Below are 25,553 nucleotides of genomic sequence, written 5' to 3'. Positions count from 1 at the left end.
ACCCTAGTGAACTCAGCAACACCAGAAGGTCTGGAAAACCACAGAAGACAACTGTGCTGGGTGATTTCAGAATTCTGTCCTTTGTGAAGAAGAACCCCTTCAGAACATTTAGCCAAAATGTCCGGGAGGTATACCTAACATTGCCAAAGTCTTCAATCAAGAGTAGACTTCATTAAAGTAAAAACAGTGGGATTACCACAAGGTACAAACCACTAGGAAGCTTCAAGATAACAAGGACAGATTAGACTTTACCAGAAAATATTTCTTACAAAACAGTCCAGTTTTGGAGCAATTTGCTTCTGACAAATTAAATTAAGATCAATTTGTACAAGAATGATGGATAGAGAAGAAAACGGAGAAGAGTAGGAATGGCTCGTGATCTGATGAATATCACATCATCTTTGAAACATGGTGGAGGCAGTGTTATGACATGGGCATTTGGATTGCCAGTGAAAGTGGGTCACTGGTATTTGTTGATGATATGACTACTATCAAAAGTTGTAAGATGATTTCTGAAGTGTACAGGGCTGTAATGTCTGATCAGACTCTGACAAATGCCACAAAACAGATAGTACAGATGGAAAATGAGCCAAAACATACTGTGACAACAAACCAAGCGCATTTCAAAGCAAAGTAGTGGACTATTCTTCATATGCCAAGACAAATAACTGACATCAACCCAATTGGACATGCATTTCGCTTGCTGAAGACAAAAATGATGGCAACAAGCAGCAAATGAAGACAGCTGCAGTAAAGGCCTGGCACAGCATCACTAGAATGGAAATCCAGCACTTGGCCATGGCTTCCAGACCAGGCAGTGATTGAGTGTAAAGGATTTTCAACAAAATATTGATAATGATCTTTATACTTATGATTATGTTAGTTTGTCCAAATACTTTCCAGCCCCAGAAAATGGGGGGACCATGTATAAAAATGTTTACAGCTCATGCAATTTTTGTAAAATCCATTGAATTAAAGCTGATATCACATCTTGATTGCTTTGTTTCAAATCCATTGTGATAGTGAACAGAGCCAAAATTCTGAAAATTGTGCCACTGTCCAAATACTTATGGACCTGACTCAGCATGCTTTTCCAGCCTGTGAATACACAAGTGAATCTACCTTCAATTAGGTTATAATAAAAAATGTCAAAATCCTGTATTCCAGCCACAGACTATAATCTGTTGTACCAATGAACTGCAAAGCTGCGCGCCTTCCTAGCTGTTACCTATTGGTTTTGTGGATCATTAATATCAGATAAATTTGTGATCCTGCCGATCCTTCGACACCAGCCCTTAAAGGTTGTCTGTCAAGCCATCGTTCACGTTTTCTTCCAACAAGACTTACCTCAACTAGTAACTTCATTAAGTCATTACTTGATTGCCTGCTGTTAACAACACATGTTTTGAGTGCCTGTGATTTAGTAACATTTAAGTAAGTAAATCTTCTAAAACTTTTTACATAGATGCACGCCATATAATCACTACACAGATATGTGCTTTCCAAATATTTTTAAGAGTTAAATAAGCTCTTCTAGTGATAAAGTTAAGGTGATTTTGCTGTGTAAGTTTATAATCAACTGGTATTTTAATCAAGGGAGATGTACATTAAAATGCATGTGTCCATTAGGTTAATTGCTATTTCAAGGGAAAAAAAGAAATTAAAAGCTAAGCTAATAAACAGGGTGAGCCAATGAGAAAGTGGATTGGTACAGACCTACCTGGGCCCGATACTGGCGCTGTGCCTGATGCCTATTAAGGATATCAGGTGGGGGAGCAAAATGTGTCTGGCCTCAGGTGGAACCCTTTAATACACCTGCCCTGCATAATGCTATTCCCATTTTTAATTCTTTGTACATCTTTCAATTCACTTCTTTCATGTTTTGTTCCTATTTGCTGTTTGCTCATAAACATGCATCACTGACTGATCCGATTTTTATTAAAATGTGCACAAAAGTGACCTAATACCTTTCATGCTTTCCTGACAAGACATCAAATCTCTTCCTGCATTAGGCTGCGTGTGGTCTGTGGTTTGGCAGTGCGGTGTAATTGCATCCTGAAAGTGAAAACTGCAGTACTGATGATTTTGTTCATCGGATTTGCAGGCTAAAGATGACAGTGCACTTCTGAGGTCTCCATTTCTCTTTGTTTATTTTAAGTCATTATGACTACTTAGGAGTAACTGCACAGAACAGTCAGGAGCAGTGATGCTGTATAATAATAATTTAGTAATAACTTCTGGTGGAAAGTAATTTATCATTACATGTTAACATTGACTTCTGTTTGACATCTTTACCCAAATGCCCTTATGTGTATATATATATATCAAAAAGTATAGCAATGTGTTAACACATTGTTTAAAAGGATATGTACCCACTGTAATACAAAGCAAACCAAAAAGAAATTAAAGATTTTATCTGTTCCATCTTTTTACATTAAAAGGCTACCCCAAGACATTTATCAAACAATGCTTAAATAGGAGACACCCCAAACCTCAGCAAACAGTTGTCACCAACCTGATCTCCCATTCTACCTGGTACAGTCGTCCTTATTGCTGTGGCATATCTGAAACCACAACAATGCATCCTCTCCAGATCAGGCATTAAAGTAGCACATAAACCAATAAACACTCTGCGAACAGTTCTTTTTAATGCCAAAATCAAGAAATCTGCAATACAGACACGAAACACAGTTTACCATGCAATGCATGCCCAGCTGTATTTTGGGACAATCATCTACAGTAAAACAATAGTAAAATGTATACAGGAACATCGCTGTGCTGTCAGAAGGAAAGACCCATGGTCTCTGATATACGCACATACAATTTCAACCAGACACACGTTTAACTGGGACACTGTGAAAGTAAAATTCAGGGCTAATACTAAGAGTGCCAGAGAGCTACAGTAGCTGAATCATAGCTATCAAATGGAAATGCCATTAACAGGCACTTGGACTTGAACCTAGTATGTGCAGGCTTAAAAAGAACAACATCCAAATAATAAAAAACTTTAAAACAAACCCTCGGAACCCCGCTTTACTAATCCACCACGGTCCCTCCTACACCCACAAAACCCCCTTCCTCATTTGTTATATATTGGCTTTGATTCCTGTATGTCTAACCATTTTCCTCTGATGATGACACCTGGTATGTGTTGAAAGCTCAGGAATAAAAGACTATTTTAAGATATATGATTCATTTTCTCTCTTTGTGGACTTGCATCCATTTTCTTACCCACTTAATCCAAGAGCAGATCTTTAAAGGATCTGGAGTCTGTTCTGTTAGCACTGAGTGGAAGAAAGGGACCATAAATAAATGCCAAATTGTTTATTTACTCCAAAATTGATAATTATTAACTGATTATAACTTTTATTAATATTATAAATGTCTTATTTACTCCAAAACAAACAGGCCAACACAATGTAATGAATGAAACAAAGACAAGCATAACCATGCTGCCCCTGTGATCTGTCCAGCCCAGGATATGTTGCTCTGTCCTCTTACCTGCCACAATACAGACCTCCTTTTGTGATCCTTTTTTTTGTAATTCCTAGTGTCACACTGCCTCCCTGACTGATGAGTATCATCCCAGCAGACTAGTCTTTGAATTGCTTCCTTTAGCAGTTCTTGGTGTCCCTTCAACTGTTTTTCTCTATCCTCAACATTCAGGCATCCATCAGCTCTCTTTCAGTCAGTTACCCTTGGAAAATTTGCAAAGACTGACAGTAGTGGCAATAGAGAAAATAAATTTGACAGATTGTAGAGTAGCACTGAAGCAGATGGAGCCCACAAGATGTCTTATCAACAAGGCAGGATATGAATCAACATATTGAATCCCCATAAGAATCACCTGAGTGGAAAAGTGTTATGTTATTCAAAAGAGATTGTTTAAAAATGAATAAATTCAAGTACAGCAGATCAAGTTAAATCCAACAAGCACTGACAAGTGAGTTGCAATATTTGACAGGGTCTGAAATGTTGGAGCACTTAAATAATGCATTGAAGTAAATAAAGTAAGAGAAACAGAACGAAACAGCTACAAAGTATGAGTTACAAAGGCAGTGAGTGTTGAGAGTTATGAAACAGAGCTTTGAGATGGAAGGATGGCCACACACAGAAGATGTTTCATAGGCTTGTACAGAGTAAGCCACAATAGTGTGTTCTCAGCCATGTTGGATCTTTCAGTTTTGTAATATCACCTTGGTGCAAATGTACATTTTATGCTGATATTTGTGTTTGCCATTTTTGTGTTTTTCCTACCATTTCCTACCATTTAGTTATTTGAGCCAACCAAGTTCTCCTTTAGTTCGATTGGCTGAGATGGTTGCTTTCTGTATTCTGTGTGTGAGACAAGGACCAGAGGTCATGTCTCTGAAACCCAGAAGGGATGGCTTGTGAAGGGAGTGTCACCTTTGTCATCAGAACCCAGTTACATTCGTTCCACATCCAGAAATATTCATCCAAATAACTTTGTACCATAACATAATATATAGTGGATTCAAAAAATATTCAAACCCCTTCACTATTTTCACATTTTGTGTTGCAGCCTTATGTTTAAATCATTTAAATTATTTTTCCCCACATTAAGCAACATTCACTACTCCAGGATGACAAAAGTGAAAAGAGAATATTAGATTTTGTTTTCAAATTAATGAAAAATAAAAAAAAAACTGATATCACATTGACACAAGTGTTCAGACCCTTTGCTATGACTCAGGTGCATCCCATTCTATTGATCATCATTGAGATGTTCTTCTACCTTGTTTTGAGTCAATCTATGGTCTAGTCAGTTGATTGCACATGACTAGGAAGGATACACACCTGTATATAGAAGGTTCCAGAGTTGAGTAAAAACCAAGCCATGAGGTCAGATGAATTGCCTGCAGAACTTAGAGACAGGATTGCATCAAGGCACAGATCTGGGGAAGACTACAAAACCTCCTGCAACATTGATGGTTCCCAAGAGCACAGTTCCCCTCATAATTCTTAAAAGAAGTAAGTTTGGAACAACCACAACTCTTTCTAGAACTGGCTGCCTGTGCAGACTGAGCAAACAGAGTAAAAGGGGCTTGGTAAGAGAGGTGACCAAGAACCTGTTGGTTACTCTGACTGAGGTCCAGAATACCCATGTGGAGATAGCCACCACTGCAGCACTCCACCAGTTTGGGCTTTATGACAGAGTGGCCAGACAGGAGCCTCTCCAGACATAAATAAAAGACATATGGAAACAAAGTTGGAGTTTGCGAAAAGGCTTTTAAAGGACTCTCAGACTATGAGAAATAAGATTGTCTGATCTAAAGAAACCATGATTAGCTTGATGTCTGGAGAAAACCAGGTATTGCTCATCATTTGTGCATTACCATTCTAGCGGTGAAGCTTGTTTGAGGCAGCATCATGTGGAGGGGTTGTTTTTTAGCTTTAGAGACTGGGAGACTAGACAGGGTTGAGGGGAAAGCTGAACAGACAGACCAAAGTACAGAGATAGTATTAATGAAAACATGCTCAGAGCAGTCTGGACCAAAGGTTCATGGTGCAACATTCAATGGCCGTAAGCACCAAGCAAAGACAAAACAGAAGTAACTTGGGCACAAATCTGGGATTGTCCTTGAATGGTCCAACCAGAGCACAGACTTGAACCCAATTGAGCATTTCTGGAGAGACCTAAAAATAGCTACCCACTGACAGTCTCCATCCAACCTGACAGCTTGAGAGGATCTTTAGAGAAGAATGGCAAAAAAATCACCAAATACAGGTGTGCAAAGCTTGTTGCTTTATTCCCAAGAAGACTCCAGGCTGTAACCTCTGCCAAAGGTGTTTCAATGAATTTTTGAATAAAAAGTCTGAATACTTGTTTCAATGTTATAGTGCAGTTATTTATTTGTAATAAATCTGCCATCCTATTTTCAATTTGTCATTCTGTGGTTCTGAGTGTTGTTTAATATGGGGAGGAAATTAATTGAAATGATTTTTATATAAGGGTGCAACATAACAAAAAGGGGTTTGATAACTTTCTAAATCCACTGAAACACTGTCCAACATGCTTAATCCAATTCAGGCTTAGACAGCATTCCAGTCCATAGTAGAGTCCACTCACGCTCCAGTAGAGTCTGTTTGGAATAGCCAATCAGCCTAAGAGACGCATCTTTGGAATGTGGAACGCAACCCCAAGTGGGCAAGGGGAGAACATGCACACTCCACATGGACAACATCCAGGTATGAGATTCAAAACCAGGAGGCTGGGTCTGGGAGGCACCATTGCTTCTGACTGTGCCACCATGCTGTCCCTGTGGATAAAGCATCAGTTACATAAATAAGTGTAATTACAGTAAAACCTGCTTATATTGACCACTGAAGGGACCGACCTAAAATGGTCTCCTTAGGCAGGTGGTTACCTTAACCAAAGAAGGATGTATGGATGGAAAAATCAACACTCTACGGAATAAAAATTCAAAGGGAAGCATGAAAACATTACTTATTACTAACAAACTAGGAAAAACAAAAAAAAAAAAAAATACTACCATTGAAGAAAAAAATGGGAATTTTCCATTTTTTTTACAGTGAAAATTTTTGAGAAACCATATTGAACAAATCTTATGTAGTATGAATACAATATGTATGTGACTGGTAGTAATAATAATTATTAAAAACATTAAATATTAGCTATAAAAAAACAAGAAAAAATATTTCAATTTTAATTATTTTTTTGAAATAAAATAAAACATTTAAACAATATTTAAAAAAGAAAGAATGCACAAGTCAAAATCAGGTCAAAATCAAATTGTAAAATCCTCTGATAACACTATGTCAGATGTCACAATCTCCTGGTCGCATTCGATGAAGTCACTGAAGTTTTTGAACTCGGGTAAAGTAAAGTCAGGGTCTTCGACATTTTCTTCTTTTTCGTCCTCACCAAAGATGAATCCGGATTTTTTGAAACATTTTTCTTTGGTCTTGGGTTGTATGGAATTCCATCCATCATTAATCCGTGTGATTGCATCCAACACATGAATCTTTTCTGTTTCTTTCGAGGCAGCCATGCTCAAATTCCCCTCACGTCTCCTTATAATCTCTTTCAGGAGGAGCTTTCAATAGTGAGCTTTGAAAGTCCTAATCACTCCTTGTTCCAGTGGTTGTAGAATGGATGTGTAGTTAGGAGGAAGGAATTTTAAAGCTATGTTAGATAGGTTTTCTACTGGGCAATGACTTGGGCAGTTGTCTACAATCATTAAAATGTTTCGTTTCTGCTTTTCATTATGGCATCGACACTGTTCAACTAGTCAATGAACAGCTCTGAATTCATTCAAGATTTCCTATGTGATCACCTAGGTTTTTTTGATTTACCAATTATGAGTGGACTTAATTTCTCACCCGTTGCACTTGCACATAAAATAACCGTAAGCCGTTCCTTTGAAGATTTTCCTGCTTTACATGTGTCACCTTTTATCACCAGCGACCAATCCAGCATCACTTTAAAAAACAAAGCGCATGCGTCTGCATTGAAGATATTATGCGGCTCATAATTACCAACGAATTCAGACAAGATACGCTTAAATTTCTGTACAGTTTCTGTGTTCACTTCATTCGAATCACCTTTCAAGATTTTGGATGAATTCTTATTTTGTACCTTAAAGCTTTCTAGCCAGCCTGATGACATTTTAAAAAAAAAAATGGGTAAGCTCAATTGTGCTGTGAATTTTAAGGCTACTTCCTGCAGCATAGGTCCAGACACTCTCGTGTTTATTACTCTCATTTTCAAGAACCAATTAAGAGTTAGTTCATTAATCATATCATAAGGACTCGCTCTTTTCTTTTGGCTCATTTCATCATTTTCTTTCATAAGACAATCCAAATACTCGGACTTCCACTTCTTTATATTGTTGACAGTAGTTTTACTGATGCCAAACACGTCTCCACAGTTTTTCTTTCACTGTGGCACTCCAAAAACATAACAAGTTGCCCTTCTGGAACAGACTAAGCTCTTTATACCACTTCTTAGACATTTTAGGTGAAACACAAAACTGAAATCACAGTTAGAACTGAGGAGATGGTTACAAAATTCAGTTGCACAAAGAGGAGATTCAAAGAAATTCGAAAGAAATGAGTAATCCACAGAAGACAACATAGAGTCATGTGTTGACAAGAATTCCACGAGTAAATGAAAGTAAGAAGAGGGATGGGGAGTTAGGGCTATTCCAGTAGTTTCCAGGAAACCTATTCCTTCCAGAAGCTCTAACATGATTGATTACCCCTACAGAGAATAAAGGGACCAAATTTTTATGTTTTCCCAAATTATTTTTTTTTTAATCTGGTCACTGTATCCAAGATGATTTTCTTCTTAGGATCAAGAAGAGGTGATCAGTGGTCACAATAGGCAGGTGGTCACTTTATACAAACATTTTGCCATATAAAACACCCTGTTTCTGAAGGGACCAAGGAAAAGTGGTCACTTTACACGGGTGGTCACATTAGCAGGTTTTACTGTATATTAGTTAAATAAATTAGTTTAATTAAGTCCAGGCATATCAGTTATTCATCTTTTTGTAGTCAAAAATATTCTGGTTTTACCGTATTAATTATTGTTTTTTGAGGTTAAATTGAACAAAGATTCTTAAAGATTGACTTTTCAAAATTCCTGCCATAACTCCATTGCTTATCTCCTTTTTCTTGAGAAAAAAAATAATGCATTTTAGCACAGGACTGTACTTCTGTCATAAGTTAGTCATTTTTTTCTTTCTACCTCCTTGTTAAAAGCCTCCTTGGCATTTTCACAAGATGTCTCTTGGGCTTAATCCATCAATGGTTTCATACAGTAGCGTTGGGACTAAAAGAACTGAATTATTAAATGAGAATGAAATATATGGAGAAGTGACTAATGCATGCTAAATAAACTGAAGTTTGACTGCTTTTCCTGTCATTCCTCTGATGCAAATATAGATATTGTTCCACAAATGTACATCCGCCTGCATTTTTTTGGGATGAGCAGACATTCAATTGGAGCTCCTCACTAACTACACAGTAAAGCAGCTTGCTTTGAGTTAGCACTGCTTCCTCCCAGTGCTGGTTTGAAATCCCAAAGTTCAAATCTTGGCCCTACCACTACCTATGTGATGTCTACATGTTTTCCAGTATGAGTGGCACTCCAGTTTTCTGCCTACTGCCCAAAGGCATACAGGTTAGACGAACTGGTGGTTCTAAGCTGACCCAGATGAGGGTTAATGTGGGCAGTTCATGAGTGTGTAGCCTGTAATGGACTGGTGCCTTCTCCAGGGTTCTTTTTCACTTGGGCACTTCACTGCTGGATTCTAGCTCTCTGTGACCATGAACTAGCTAAGCCTGTTAGAAAATGCATAGATGGATGTTCTTGCTTGTGTTTTGTATTATAGTCACAAAATGGAATTATGCAGTATATACTAAAGCATCATTGGCTGCAGTTTATAACACTCTTCTTCAGTGTATATCACCACAAGGTGCTACCTACTATTGTTTCTGTATTTCTGTGATGTGATCACTGTCAGGGTATCAGTGAAGAGATTGAGCTAGCAACCTTATAGCTCACAATCCAACTCCTTAACCACTCAGCTACACTGCATTGTGACATTTCAAGTAGAAGGAAAGTCAGTCATAGTAAGTTCTTCATTCATTTCACATACCAAGACAACAAAGGCCATGATGTGCCAGCTATCAGAAGGAATGTGCCTGCCAAGAGGATTTATTACAGTACAGTGGTGATTAAAATGACAGCAAAGTCTGCAACAGACAAAAGAAAGATCAGCAGAAGAAGTTGTGATGGACATAAATGGTAATTCATTTTTGGGTCAAAATAAATTGTGTAGCATAGCCATTCAAACCAGGCAAGTCTGTTATTGCTGTAGGTCATTGTACAGTGGGTTCCTATAGGGTCACATATTTTAACATAATTCTTGAATACTTTAAGAAGCATTCACGTAGAAGAAAATTTGTTACACAGACAAAAGTCTCTTGCGTGACAGCACAATATTAAGTTTTCAGTTTCACAATTAAAAATATGTAAAAACCTTTGTGGTAGAGAAATTCCTTCAAATCCTGGCCCAGCGGTCCCCTCTTGAATTTCTTTCAAAGCTTAGCAATATGCAGATTGGGTTTATTAGTTAACATAACAAACCTGCTTAATAAACTAAATTTGGGTTCTAAGGAACAAAAACCTCTCCATTCAACACGGTATACAAGGTTGCATTTTAGGAGCCAGTTTATAGCAGGACCCACTAACATTAGGGAATTTAGAACCAACAATTAACCTAAGCAGTACCTCCTTACAACAACAACAACAACAATAACAACATTTATTTATATAGCACATTTTCATACAAAAAAATGTAGCTCAAAGTGCTTTACAAAATGAAGAATAGAAAAATAGAAGACACAATAAAAAATAAACATAAGTCAACATTAATTAACATAGAATAAGTAAGGTCTGATGGCCAGGGTGGACAGAAAAAACAAAAAAAAAACTCCAAAAGCTGGAGAAAAAAAATAAAATCTGCAGGGATTCCAGACCAAGAGACCGCCCAGTCCCCTCTGGGCAATCTACCTAACATAAGTCAAACAGTCTTCTTTGTATTTAGGGTTTTCATGGAAGGACCTGATGATGATGGTCACGTAGACTTCTGGCTTTCAGTCTATCAATGTTGGAGCATCATGATGCTCCACAGAGAAACCGGAAAAAGAAACAGAAGAGAGAGTTGGGGTCAGTACGGATTTTGGAGCCACTATGAATAGTTATTATGATGAATTGAACATACAGAGTATCAGTATTAAGTTAAAGTGAAGTTATAAAAAGGCCATGTTAAAGTATTGTGTTTTCAGCAGTGTTTTAAAGTGCTCTACTGTATCAGCCTGGCGAATTCCTATTGGCAGGCTATTCCAGATTTTAGGTGCATAACAGCAGAAGGCCGCCTCACCACTTCTTTTAAGTTTAGCTTTTGGAATTATAAGGAGACACTCATTTGAAGATCTAAGGTTACAATTTGGAATATAAGGTGTCAGACATTCCGATATATAAGATGGAGCGAGATTATTTAAGGCTTTATAAACCATCAGCAGTATTTTAAAGTCAATCCTGAATGACACAGGCAACCAGTGTAGTGACATCAAAACTGGAGAAATGAGTTCGGATTTTCTTTTCCTAGTTAGGATTCTAGCAGCTGCATTCTGCACTCATTGCAAGTGATTTATGTCTTTATGTCCTTAGGATATGAGGGCAGGCCAGAAGTACACTACATGATCAAAGCGTCTGTGGAATCCAGGCCATCATACCTATACAGTATGAGTTCATTGGATATCCCACTCCAAAATCATGTAGTTGACCCGTACCCCACATTCCCCCAAGGCCCCCACTCCTGGCCCCACCACTTTGCAGCTCTACCAGCCTCCACCCATCTGGGAAGGCTTTCCACAAGAGCTTGGAATGTGACTGTACAATTTTGTGCTCATTCAGCCAAAAGAGCACTTGTGAGATCAGCTACTGTTGTTGGACGAGAATCTCTGACTTACAATCACCATTCTAATTCATTCCAAAGGTGATCAGTATGGTTTAGGTCAGAGCTCCATGCAGGCCACTCGAGTTCCTCATGCCAAACCTATCAAGCCATTTTTTTATGGACCTGACTAAGTGCACAGGGACACCGTCATATTTTGAGAGAAAAAGGCCTTCTCCAAATTGTCATCACAAAGTTGGAAGTGCACAGTTGTCTTTCTATGTTGTAGCATTAATAGTACCCTTCACTTAAACCCAGTGGCTTAGCCCAAGCCTAGAAAAATAGCCCCAGATCTTTATCTTGTCTCCATCAAACATTATAGAAGGCACTATGAAGTCTGGAATGTAGCATTCTCCTGGTATCTGCCAATCCCAGATTTGTCCATCAGAAGGCCATAGAGTGAAGTGTGATTCATCACTCCAGAGTACCTGTGTCCTCTCCACAGGCCAATGTGGGTGTGCTTTACACCACTCCTGCCGACACATTGCACATAATGAGTTTATGCTTATGTGCAGCTGCTTAGCCATTTTATGATATTCCCGACACACAGTTCATATGCTGATGCTGCATCCAGAGGCAGTTTGGACCTCTGTTATGAGTAATCCAAGAAATGATAGATCTATAAGTGCTATATGTTTCAGTAGTCGGCAGCTCCACTCTGCGAATTTGTGTGGTGCACCACTTTGTGGCTGAGCTGTTGTTTCTCCTTGACACTTCCACTTTAAAATGATGGCACTTACACTTGACTGGTGCAGAATTAGCAGAGCAGACATTTCATGTACTAACTTATGGTAAAGGTGGCATTTCTATGACAGTGCCATGTCTAAAGTCACTGAGCTCTTCAGTACGATCTGTTCTACTGTCCATGGAGATTGCATAGCTGTGTGCTTGATTTCATGTACCTGTTAACAACGGGATCAGATGAAATTCCTTAGCTATGTAATAATGAGGGGCATCCGTATCCTTTTGGCCATATAGTGTACATGGTTATAACATGGGATTCAAACTCAGAACGCTTGTGGCAGTGCTGAGCATTGCACAACTGTGCTTGGATTAATTATATGCATGGGTGCTCCCTGTGGTTGACTACCATCCACACCCAAGGACCATTTCTGCTTTGTGCTCTGTCCTGCCAGAAGAGGCTTCAGCTTCTAACAGCTGATTAGACTGGATTAGGTGGAGGCAGGAAATACACAGACAATGATTCTTGATTTTTCTTTTTTTCTTTGTATTTGTATTTCTAACTCATTGTTTCCTTTTTATGTGCCCTCTGTTTTAACCTCTTGTTCCATTATCCAAATTGCTTATGATAGTACAATTTTTTTTAAAGTTTATTTTTGGTCAGAATGCTGCTTACAGTTTTGTTGCTCTTACTTTGAATCTATAGTATATCTTTCATCTGTCATTCTGTTCTGGTGCTCTGGTCATTCCACCACAGCCTGTCTTATCCCATCCTGGATACCCATAAGGGGTACAGGATTGTATTACATCTAAAACCGTAATCAAACATTGGGTTGTGTCTCTAAAGGAGTACTCATTTTAGTTGACATTCTGTTCCTTATTTTGCGATTTCACACTGCTAGAAAGAGATCTGATTTTAACTGTGAATTTTTTGACCATATAATTGTATTCTGTCACTTTCATGTGCCTGCTGTGGGTTCTCATGTAGTTGCAGTCGAAAAGGAAATATGTACATGCCTCAGCATTTTATTGTGTTTGGGGACTTGGTTGACTGATGTGAAAGTACTTTTTTGACTTAATTAAAGACACATTTATTGTGTTTTTGTTTACTAATAAATTTATTTACAATATGATTCATTGTTACAAACTTATTTAATAAAGTACATCAAATGTATATTTCTTAATAACATTTTACAATGTAATATAGTTAAAACTGAGCCTAAGTAGGCTTGTAGTGGCTGAAATTGCTTTTATGGACAGTAGATTCCAAGTCAAATGGTGTAAAAAACGCATTAATCAACATGCTATTGTTAGTTCTGGGTTGTGTAGTGTTTATGGTCAATTGTAGTTCAAAGTAACATTTTGTAAGGAAGTACCTGAAGGAGATTTAAAATCTATGTTGAAATACCAGGTCATTAAATTATTGCATTAGGGAAATACTGAGTCCTTATAATCTGTAACATACAGTGCATATAAATATCAAATACATGATTATTCAGTATATGCATAAAGGCTTACAGTGCCACACTTTGGAATAATCTTTTCTCATCCATTAGTTTCCAGACTAAGTGACATTTTGCTTTCGTTGCTTACATTTTTGCTTTTTTAGTAGCAAGGATCATTTAACTTACTGATACCACTTCAAGCTTCAGGAGAATGGAGCTGGTGTTGCTTATATTTGCACTAGCCGCTGATGTTAAGGTTTGTCCCAATGCGCACACATGTGTACAACTCTGCTGGTGTTTCTGGAAAATATGCAAAATATACTAGCTGAAATAACATCTCTTAGGAGAAATTTAGAGAAAAGCCAAACAAAATGACACTTTTTATTGGCTAACTAAAAAGATTACAATATGCAAGCTTTCGAGGCAACTCAGGCCCCTTCTTCAGGCAAGATGTAATCTTTTTAGTTAGCCAATAAAAGGTGTCATTTTGCTTGGCTTTTCTCTACACTCATAATGGCTAACACGGTACAACACCCCTGTACTTAGGAGAAATTTGAAACAGTAAATTAATCAGCAATTGAGGTGACTCAGAATGCTTCTCTGTTTTAAGAGAGTACATTTCATTTTCAACAATGGTTTTAAAATGGTTAGTTTTCAATTTTGAAACAATTTGTACAGCAAATTGGAAAATAAAGGTGAGCTTACCCAACAAATGTCCTTGACGAGTACTGTATGTGTATCAAATGTCAATGATATTGGTTCACCAAGAGCCAGTTTGCTTCATACGGATGCACAGGCAGGCAGACAGACAGACAGACAGACATGACCATGACAGTAGGTGCTTTTTGTATTCCTGTGAACATTCTTAAAAAAACTTTAACAAGCAGTTCTTTAGTGTGTTACATCTACAAAGTGCATAGGGACAGTCATCCCCAAACCTGTCATTCTGGTTTTTAATGCTTGCTACATCTCTGTGCATCATCATCAAGGCCTTACGCATTTGCACCAGTTGCTCTTTCAACATGGCCCGGGGATTTGGCTAAACATGCCAAAAGCATACTTTTGTCTTTAAGATATTTTTCATTATGTTATGTTTTTTTTTTTTTTGTTTTGTTTACAGATTTTCCGTAGCAAGACTGTGAAGACTGTGCTTAGAACCCCAACCCCAGGCTGGAATATTCTTTGCAGTTTTTGAGGGGCAAGAGCTGAAGAAAAAACTGGAGCTTTGGGATTGTGGCCCGAGCCCACGGCTTGACAGTGCTCCGTGGACATAGTCAGGTAAGGTGTCATTATGTTCACTGTTACCTCCAGAGCACTGAGTTTAAAGCCAGCTTGGCCTTTTCTCATAGTGCTCCAATTTCCTCGTGCATCAAATAAGATGGCTATATTTTGTTTAGTAGCAAGTGGCCTTGAGATTGACTGTTACTCTATCCAAAGTTGATTCCTCTCTTATATCTAATACTTATGGAAAAGACTCTGGTCTTCTGCCATCCTCTAATGGAAAAACTGTGTTCAAAAATTAATTTATTTGACTTCTTTATCCAGAGTAATAAGTGACACTGCCACATACCTTGATTTGAACTCTACAGAACTTGGTTTGATTCCTAGTCAGTCACTGAGCTTGCATATTTTGCCACTAGGTCTGCATGGGTTTATCCACTTCATAAATATAAGTTGTAGATTTCAGATTGGCCTGTTATGAGTTTGAGTGTGTGTGTGTGTGTGTTTGTTCTTAATATCCAGGACTTTCCCTGTGACCTTGTAATAGAAGAGGTAGAAAGAAATCTTCTAATAAGTGAAGACTCAAAGCCCTAAAGGCAGCCAGGGATCTTTATAGCAGCACAGTGTCTTCATCATGTAAGGATGCACCAGTAGATGATTATCACAAAAATAGGTTTTGAAAGCTTAGCCTTGGGTTATACTCCAAAGTCAGCTGAAGATCGGTATGTTAGCCTACAACAATATGTTTCTACAGCAAAGCTTGTCTTCAAGCTGAACATCCCAAAAAGCAGTTAGGAGAAAAAAAAAAGTGATTGATAATGGGTAGAAGGGTGGGCGTACTTGAGATATGACTTTCCTTATCTTGTACAACAACAACGTTTATTTATATAGCACATTTTCAAATAATTTAGTTCAAAGTGCTTCACATGATGAAGAAAAGAGAAATAAAAGACAAAGTAAGAATTACAATAAGACAACACCAATTAACATAGAATAAGAGTAAGGTCCGATGTCCAGGGAGAACAGAAAAAAACAAAAAAAAAACTCCAGACGGCTGGTCATGTAGACTTCTGGCTTTTAATCCATCAATGTAGGAACATCACGGTGTTTTGATTAGGTGGTGGTGGTGCAGGTCGCCACCACAAAAAACCAGGAAAAGAATCAGAAGAGAGAGTAGGGCTTAGTATGGATTTTAGAGCCACCATGAATAGTTATGATAATAAATTGAATATACAGAGTATCAGGATTAAATTAAAGTGAAGTTATGAGAAGGCCATGTTAAAGTAATGAGTTTTTAGCAGTGTTTTAAAGTGCTCTACTGTATTAGCCTGGCAAATTCCTATTGGCAGGTTGTTCTAGATTTTAGGTGCATAACAGCAGATGGCTGCCTCACCACTTCTTTTAAGCTTTGTTCTTGGAATTCTAAGGAGACACTCATTTGAGGATCTATGGTTACGATTTGGAATATAAGGTGTCAGACATTCCGATATATAAGATGGTGCGAGATTATTTAAGACTTTGTAAACCATAAGCAGCATTTTAAAGTCAATTCTGAATGACACTGGTAACCAGTGTAGTGACATCAAAACTGGAGAAATGTGTTCGGATTTTCTTTTCCTAGTTAGGATTCTAGCAGCTGCATTCTGCACTAGTTGCAAACGATTTATGTCAATCGATTGTGTACTGTACTACTAATAGACAGTAGCTTACATTATGTGCTTACAAGAACATTTTTCACAAAGTAAATATGGCTTTCATCCCACATCCTTGGTTTTTGTTTTTGTCTGTGTCATGTATATTTTAGTATATAATGAATTTGTATATGCAGTTCAGTAAATTGGGTTGCAGCCAGCTAGGCTTTGATTAGATTGTGGAGCAGACAGACTTGCAGGACATTGTGTCTCAGGCATGATGTCGACATGTAATTATCTAAAATTACATGAATGCTTGGTTTTGAGGATTATTGTACATGCATGGACTTTTTTTGTAACATAAGGAAAGATACTTTGTGATCTCATGTACAGTTCCTCTCCAAATCTTTCATGTTTACCAAACACACCCAATCCTTAGACATCAGAAGAAGCTGTGGTCCTTATGAGAGAGTTGATTCACTTTACACACATGCAAGACACTTCCCAATTCCACCTTATAAGCGATCAGTATCAACCTTTGGGTTTCTTCAGCAACCCAAACTCTCTTCATAATGCTGGACCCAAACAGGGATGTTTGGTAAGTCCTATTTCTGTGTGCTCTTCAATATGTTATATTATTGCTGTTTTATAGGAGCTGGCTAGCACAGGGGTTAGCACTCCTGCTTTACCACTTTAGGATGTCATTCAGAAATGTTTTAGAAATTATGAAATCCAGAAATCCAAAAGAGTAAGGCCAGGAGAAACAAACAACAACATTTATTTATATAGCACATTTTCATACAAGAAAAAATGTAGCTCAAAGTGCTTTACAAAATGAAGAATAGAAAAATAGAAGACACAATAAAAAATAAAAATAAGTCAACATTAATTAACATAGAATAAGTAAGGTCCGATGGCCAGGGTGGACAGAAAAAATAAAAAAAAAACTCCAGATGGCTGGAGAAAAAAAATAAAATCTGCAGGGATTCTAGACCAATTGACCGCCCAGTCCCCTCTGGGCAAAACTCCACATAAAGTAGATAAGCTTGGCTAGACTTGGTGATTAAAATATCTAAATGTATTCTTTGGATACATTTTTAATTCTTTTGATAGTTCTAGTCTTTTTCTTCAACCTTCTTTCAAATACAGGCAGTCCCCAGGTTACGGCCATACGAACGGGGCCGCAGCTGCGATGCCTGCGCCTCAGTAACTGCCGCTCTGTCATCTTCAGCCTGGGGACGCTGTAAGGTGGCTGGACGGAGGCTGGAGGGGGACGATTTTGCTGCTCGCGCAGTGTAGCGTCCCTCGGGCGGCTCCCGGTGGCAAGCGGTTTCACTGCCTGACCACCACACACTGCTGCCCGTTCATTCTCGGCGGGTGGCTGGTAATGCTGCAAGCAGTTACCAGGTTGTGGCTGAACGGAGGCCATTGAGGGTAAACGGTGTGGCGGGGGATAGCATTGTAGTGTGCCTCGGGTGGCTGCGTGTTGAATGGAGGCGGTGGTGCAGCTAGGGTTACCACTTTTAATACAAAAAAATAAGGGACGCATACTGCAGCGGGGGCCACATCCCTTGGGGTCCAAGCGCAATTTCAATCTCAAATACGGGACAATTCCGTATTTTAAAGGACGGGTGGCAACCCTAGGTGCAGCGGACACTTCAGGCAGCATATTGTAGTGGAGGTGACTGTGAGGTGGGCTGGTGATGAACTGCCCCTCGCTGCCCCCATTTATTCTCAATAGCAAGCCTGCTTGTACTGTTACGTACATAGCAGGAAATGGTCTCTTGTCAGTACAGGGTGGTCCAGATCATCTGGATGACATTGATTTATGCGGGGACAATTCCGTGTGAAATTTTCGCGTGAAGACAGTTCTTCATGTCGTCAGTTAGCACACTTCTCGATGGTCCGGGATTTTTCAGGTGATTTTCTATGTAATAAAGTAAATAAGTTATAGTGTAGTGAAAATTGCATGATTAGATCTGGACCACCCTATACATCAGACATGTTGACATCTGGTGCCTTCCTGCTGTGATAACATGTACAGTGCTGTACAGAAGAGCTCATCTTAACCTTTTGTCTTCACCCTTCAAGAATGTCTCTGAAACACAAATCTGATGCAAGTGCTGGTGATACAGTAAAGAAGAGAAAAACCATCACCATTGAAAATAAAATAGAAATAATAAAAAGGTCAGAAAGAGGTGAAACTCCATCATTCATTGGCAGAGCACTTGGTTACAGTCAATAATAGCATTTATTAAAATAATGTACCTGTTCCGACTTACATACAAATTCAACTTAAGTACAAACCTACAGTCCCTATCTTGTACATAACCCGGGGAGTGCCTGTAAATTACAAATTATGGAACAATAAGTAGAAAGAAAAAGACTAAGAGCTTGTGGGGTTTGAAAATGAAAAGCTGTAACGAGGAAAGTCAGTTACAATTTGTAGAATATCTTGTCAGATCTCGTTTGAGTAGACTTTATTTTTTCTAATTTCAGATAGCCTACCACATCCCTTAGCCATTGTGAAAAGGAGGGTGGTGTGGAGTTCTTTCAGTAGAAATACATCTATGGTTGAGTTAGCAATGTAATAAAAGCCAGCACATTAGAATAATGATTGATGACAAACTCAGTGACTGTGTAGGAATCACACCAAGTTCTGGAGAGTTCAAATCAAGGTCTGTGGCAGTGTCACTTATTACTCTGGATAAAGTGGTCAGCCAAATATATTTTATTTTTGAACCCATTTTTTCCATTAGAGGATGGCAGAAGGCCAGAGTCTTTTCCAGAACCATCAGTTTACAAGAGAGGAGTCAAACTTGGAAAAGGGAAGTCAATGCAGGAAGGCCTTTTGAAATTCCAAAAACGTCCAGTAGCTTAGTAAAAGTAATGGTGCAGTCTGAGTTGTGGGCAAAATTAAGATATGTGGCCAAATGAGCTGATTCTTGAGGACATCTCTAACAGACAGAATCCAGAATCCGAGTTTAAAGAGAGGTGAAAGAGAACTCAGTGTGTGACACCAAGACTTAGCAAATTTCGATAATTTGTTAAGTGCTGTCAGTCCAACAGTGTTTTTCAAACTATAATTTTAGATCAAACCTGAGTGCAGCTAATATGCAGTGCCACTGAATTCTGTTAAAAGTTTTTGTGCATCCAAAGATGCTGTAGTGGCCCAAAAATTATGAAATATAAATTACAATAAAGAGATAGCAAAGATTAATAAGAATGTCTGCCCCAGTGCTTGTGTCTAAATTGTTAGGATGTGTTTTTGCCAGGGACTTTGTCTGTAACATTTGTGGTTTATGGAATTAATTATTAAATCTTTCATTTGTTTGTTAAGACAAATAAAAAAATGTTGCCTTCAGCTTTGTTTTTGATAATGTTTTGATTCACAAGAATTCTGCAGAAATGAGTAGCATTATTGGTAATAAATTTGATACAAATTTTGTATAAATATTATCTCTTTTTCTGGATTTTCAATTTGTTTCAGATCATTGGGGACCCCCTCACCCCAGATTTGGTCTGTTTAGCCTTTTGCCTTCTGAGAGGCAGTACAGGAGCTCACATGCAGCACCAACAGGCTCAGGATCAACTTCTACACTGTAGCCGTCACCCTGCTAAAGTCAAAATCCACCTTTCCCACCTCACCTTAAGACCATATATTTACATCCCATGACTCTGCTCTCACAGCAGATCTATGATATTTGCATTTTAGTTTTAGACTAATAATACTTAAGAGCTTTGTTGTAATTGTACCTGTATAACAGTCTTCTCATTACTGTTTCTATTATTTAAAATGTTTTCATATTTCACTGCACTTATTCTATTCTATCCATACTGCACTTAATATATATATATATATATATATATATATATATATATATATACTGTCCATATTGTACTTTTACTCTCACTAATTATTCTGTATATACTCCTAGTATTTATTTATATTCTTCTTATTACTTGCATTTTTTTTCTTTTCGCAGTTCTGTTTAGATGCAAAACTGCATTTTGTTGCCATGGTACTTGTGTTTAATAATAATAAAGCTGAATCTAATCTAATCTATTAGTAATTGGTTTGATGCATTTGGGAATTAACTTGGAGTTTTTGAATCTTCATTATGTATTGTATAATCTTCCATTCACATCCTTAGTTGAATATATTCTAGTTAGTGATGAGGAATTTTCTAGACTATCAATTAATATCACCATGCACACCTTTAGATGATCTTCGACAATTCTGGGAAAGGGACCTCTGTATAATACCTTAGGTATGATTTGGGACTCACTAATTTATAATACACATTACTTCATCAATATACCATTCATTTTAAAATTGTTCATCATACAATATATTGTACATCATGGACTGGACCCTAACTGTGAACAAGCACATCAAGTACCAGCCTTCCTAGGTAATTTGTTGTAGAAATGTCCTAAATGAAGACCACTTGAGGGAATATTGGTGCTTATCTATCCATTGTTGTGGGACTTAAAATTATTCCTAATCTTCGGACAGCACTTTTTGGAGCAAACATCAATTGGGACTGGATTATGTAGAGTTAAACTCATCATGATCATAGCCTGAAGATTTTTTTTTCAAAATTTGACAAGAACATCATAATGTTGGGTGGCACGGTCCCGCAACTCTATCTCCTTGGCAGGCTCTTGGAGGGTGCATGGGAGTTTGCCCAACCAGTCTACATGTGTTTTTGTGGACTTGGAAAAGGTGTTCGACCGTGTCCCTCGGGGAATCCTGTGGGCCGGGTGCTCCGAGAGTATGGGGTACCAGACCCTCTGATGAGGGCTGTTCGGTCCCTGTACAACCGGTGTCAGAGCTTGGTCTGCATTGCCGGCAGTAAGTTGAACCTGTTTGCAGGGCTGCCCTTTGTCACCGATTCTGTCATTAACTTTTATGGACAGAATTTCTAGGCGCAGCCAGGGCGTTGAGGGGGTCCGGTTTGGTGGGCTTAGGATTGGGTCACTGCTTTTTGCAGATGATGTTGTCCTGTTTGCTTCATCAGGCCGCGATCTTCAGCTCTCTATGGATCGGTTCACAGCCGAGTGTGAAGTGGCAGGGATTAGGAATCAGCACCTCCAAATCCTAGACCATGATCCTCAGCCGAAAAAGGGTGGAGTGCCCTCTCAGGGTTGGGAGCGACATCCTGCCCCAAGTGGAGGAGTTCAAGTATCTCGGGGTCTTGTTCACGAGTGAGGGAAGAATGGAGTTTGACATTGACAGGCGGATCGGTGTGGAGTCCGCAGTGATGCGGGCTCTGCATCGGTCTGTCGTGGTGAAAAAGGAGCTGAGCTGTAAGGCAAAGTTCTCAGTTTACCAGTCGATCTACGTTCCTACCCTCACCTATGATCATGAGCTATGGGTAGTGACCGAAAGAACAAGATTGCGAATACAAGCGGCTGAAAGGAGTTTCCTCCGCAGGGTGTCTGGGTTTTCCCTTAAAGATAGGGTGAGAAGCTCAGTCATCCGGGAGGGGCTCAGAGTAGAGCCGCTGCTCTTCCGCATCGAGAGGAGTCAGATGAAGTGGCTCGGGCATCTGATCAGGATGCCTCCTGGACGCCTCCCTGGTGAGGTGTTCCAGGCACATCCAACCAGGAGGAGGCCTCGGGGAAGACCCAGGACATGCTGGAGGGACTATGTCTCACGGCTGGCCTGGGAATACCACAGGATTCAACCGGAAGAGCTAGAAGAAGTGGCCGGGGAGAGGGAAGTCTGGGCATCTCTGCTCAAGCTGCTGCCCCCGCGACCTGATCTCGGATAAGTGGAAGAGGATGGATGGCACGGTGGCACAGTGGGTAGCGCTGGTGCCTTGCAGTTAGGAGACCCGGGTTCACTTTCCTGGTCCTCCCAGCATAGAGTTTCCCTGTTCTCCCTGTTTCCTCCCACAGTCCAAAGACATGCAGGTTGGGAGCATTGGTGATCCAAAATTGTCCCTAGTGTGTGCTTGGTGTGTGGATGTGGGTGTGTGTCCTGTGGTGTGCTGGCGCCCTGCCCGGGGTTTGTTTCCTGCCTTGCGCCCTGTGTTGGCTGGGATTGGCTCCAGCAGACCCCTGTGACCCTGTAGTTAGGATACAACGGGTTGGATAATGGATGGATGGATGGCATAATAATGTTTTTCGGAAATAAGCCTGCCAGGGTCCTTGTTTTGTTTCTGTATTACCTCTGGCATTTTAATCCATATAAAGAACTGTTTTATAATGGATTTCTTCTTTTTTAAGCAGACTTCTGTATTGGATAAGGCTTGGGTTTATAATTTTATTTATTTTAATTCTGTCTTTGAAATGTTGTATTGATTGTATTTTTGATGTGACAGTTTTTATGTTGTAATGGGCCTTTTATAGCATTGTATGTCTGCATGGTTACAATTCTTTTTATTGTAATAAAACATGTTTTGAAACCTAATTAAAAAATACCAGTTAATCTAAGTTTGTGGGTAGGCAATGTAGGGAGAAAATGGGAAAAAAAGAAATTAGGTAATTGTACTGTACTATACCGTAAAGCAATTCACTTCACATAGTCTTTGAACTACACTTACATAGTAGCCACTCTAGGATCTGACATCATGGTGGATATTATGATATAAATGAGTATTAGCAACCCAACTCCCTATGTATGGATTAAGAGCAGATTGTACAATCCATCCTAATCATTCTTTCTTCATTCTGAGATGGACCGTCAAGTGCAAGTGAATCTTATGAAAAAAAATAAAAGTTTGGAAATTTAAGATTCAGTACTGTACTTTTTTATTTTACTAAAAGAATCACCCTTTCACATTGTAGCTAGTAAAATTCAGTCATTAGGAAGATAAATCCTATCCTTGAACCCAGGATTAAGGATTTAGCCACAGTGCAATCTCTACTAAAGACATAATTGGTGCTGTTAGTATTTTTAAATTTAGAAACTGTGACTTACTCCCAAGTAACTGGTTTATAAAGTAAAAATTAGTCAGACTCAGGTGATTTATGTGGCAGGATTATCCCTGGCTTGGTTCACAAAATAACACAAAAGAATCTAGCAGATGGTAATAGGACTGCTCTAGCTTGCTAGAAAGTTGTGAGCTATAGCTGCTAGCTAACCTGCTTGGCCGCTGACTTCTGTGAGGGGCAATAATAGCATTCTGCTCAAAAAGCATCTTGAAATGTTAATGTTAATGAGCTTTTAAAAATATATATTTGTATATTTAAGCAGCACCACACTGAGTAAATGGACTCTAGAATGGAAGAAACAGAAGGCAGCCATGATGATGCCACAGGTAAGAACAGGATTTAAGATATTGGCATGCACAGTCTATGTTTGTCTAAAAGCAAATAATTTGGAGCAAAAAAAGAATAGTTGAATATTTTCACCTTATAACTCAAGTTGTGCTTGGTGATGATATTTTTGGAACCTTTATGGCTACTTGGTATTGACCAGTAGTTTTCAATATTCAGTCCTCAGGGCACCCTGTGATTTTTGTCCCAACTCACGTTTTCTCTTAATTTGCTTAATGGCTTTTAATACATTATCATTATTTTAATGTTCTGGTTATTTAGATAATTATTTACTAATAAGCACACAAGTAGGTAACAGTGAAGTCGTTGCTTTCTTCAGAGTCATTTGTGCTGGTGTCTCCTCTGCTCAATGTTAAATATCTGTATTCAAGTAAAAGTGAAGTGAAACAACAACAAAACCAAGTAATTAATAAAAGATACAGAAAAATAACAAATATCACTTAATATCTTAGGAGTTTGCATGTTCTCCCCGTGTCTGCATGGGTTTCCTCCGGGTGCTCCGGTTTCCTCCCGCAGTCCAAAGACATGCAGGTTAGGTGCATTGGTGATTCTAAATTGTCCCTACTGTGTGCTTGGTGTGTGGGAGTGTGTGTGCCCTGCGGTTGGCTGGTGTCCTGCCTGGGGTTTGTTCCTGTTTTGCGCCCTGTGCTGGTTGGGATTGGCTCCAGCAGACCCCCGTGACCCTGCGTTAGGGTATGGATGATGACAGACTTAATTTCTTAGAAGTGTAAATCAGACACTACTGCACTTTTCTAAATGAAAAATAAAAGGAAAAATTAGGTCAGCTAATTAAACTATTAAATCAAATAAAGGTAACAATGACTAACTGATTGAGAAATGTGTTGGAAAAATATCTGCAGCCAGAGGGACCCTGGGGACTGAACACAGAAAACCACTGGTATAGAGAGAGGTTGGGAGCATGCACTGATTACAGCATGTTACCGCACCCTCCACGCGGATTGGTACCCAAGTGTAATGGGTGACACCTCAGTGCCACACTAGCTTGAATAGAATGGAACAGTGTGAGTTTTTTTTTTTTATAGTGGCTGGAGTGCCAATCCTGCCACCAACCCCCGAATTTTCCCTGTAAATTGGAGGACCTGCTTACAGGGCTGGATGCAAATTAACGTTATACACAGGATCAAGCAATTGCAGGTTAAGGGCCTTGCTCAATGGCCCAACAGGGTAGAGTCACTTTTGGCATTTATGGGATTCAAACCGGCAACCTTCTGATTGCCAGGGCACATCCCTAGCCTCAGATCCACCACTCCGGTATAGATGGTTAGTAATTTTAATTGATAATTTCTTTAGCTCCTACCTAGTTTTTGGGACATTATGGTGTGAGGGTTGTTTTATTACAGTGCCCACCATATTTATTACTAGAAATTTTGTACATCATCTTAAACTAAGGCATAAAAATAATCTGTGGTTCATAAACTTAAGTTTGTTTAAATGAATGTTTCTGTTATAAATATTTTTTCAGGGAAGAAAAAGTCAAAATTCATTTCCTTTAAAATAAGATTGTTTGGAAGAAGGAAAAGGAAAGAGGATGGACATTCATCTTCAAAAAGTGGCCTGAAACAGAGTCAATCTGCAAGTGATGTCACTGCTCCTGAACCTATCCAGGGCTTGTATGACTCAGAGGAAGAACTTGAGTAAGAGCATTATGTTTTGTGTTAATAGAAGATGGCATTTTCTATAAATAAAAAGTGGTGAGTTTCAAATCATATGATTTGTAATGAGAAACACAAATTTAGATACAGTAGAAACATATA

General features: G+C 38.9%; 1 protein-coding gene across 9 annotated transcripts in view; it reads left to right on the top strand.

Moving 5' to 3' along the window:
* Positions 1–25,553, top strand: part of cracdla (cracd like a) — a 163,704-nt gene that overhangs the window by 101,054 nt on the left and 37,097 nt on the right. For 8 of the 9 annotated variants that reach the window (XM_039743918.1, XM_039743924.1, XM_039743923.1 and 5 more), the window contains exons 2-4: positions 14,757–14,914; positions 23,696–23,759; positions 25,262–25,433. In XM_039743918.1, the coding sequence (XP_039599852.1) occupies positions 23,711–23,759; positions 25,262–25,433 (221 nt within the window). In that variant the 5' untranslated portion in view covers positions 14,757–14,914; positions 23,696–23,710. Of the gene's footprint in view, positions 1–14,756; positions 14,915–23,692; positions 23,760–25,261; positions 25,434–25,553 lie in introns of all 9 variants that reach the window. The other variant, XM_039743917.1, reaches the window with a different exon arrangement.

Source organism: Polypterus senegalus, chromosome 2 (genome assembly GCF_016835505.1).
Source record: "Polypterus senegalus isolate Bchr_013 chromosome 2, ASM1683550v1, whole genome shotgun sequence".
NCBI classification, from domain to species: domain Eukaryota; kingdom Metazoa; phylum Chordata; class Cladistia; order Polypteriformes; family Polypteridae; genus Polypterus; species Polypterus senegalus.
This window is presented reverse-complemented; position numbering and strand designations above follow the sequence as displayed.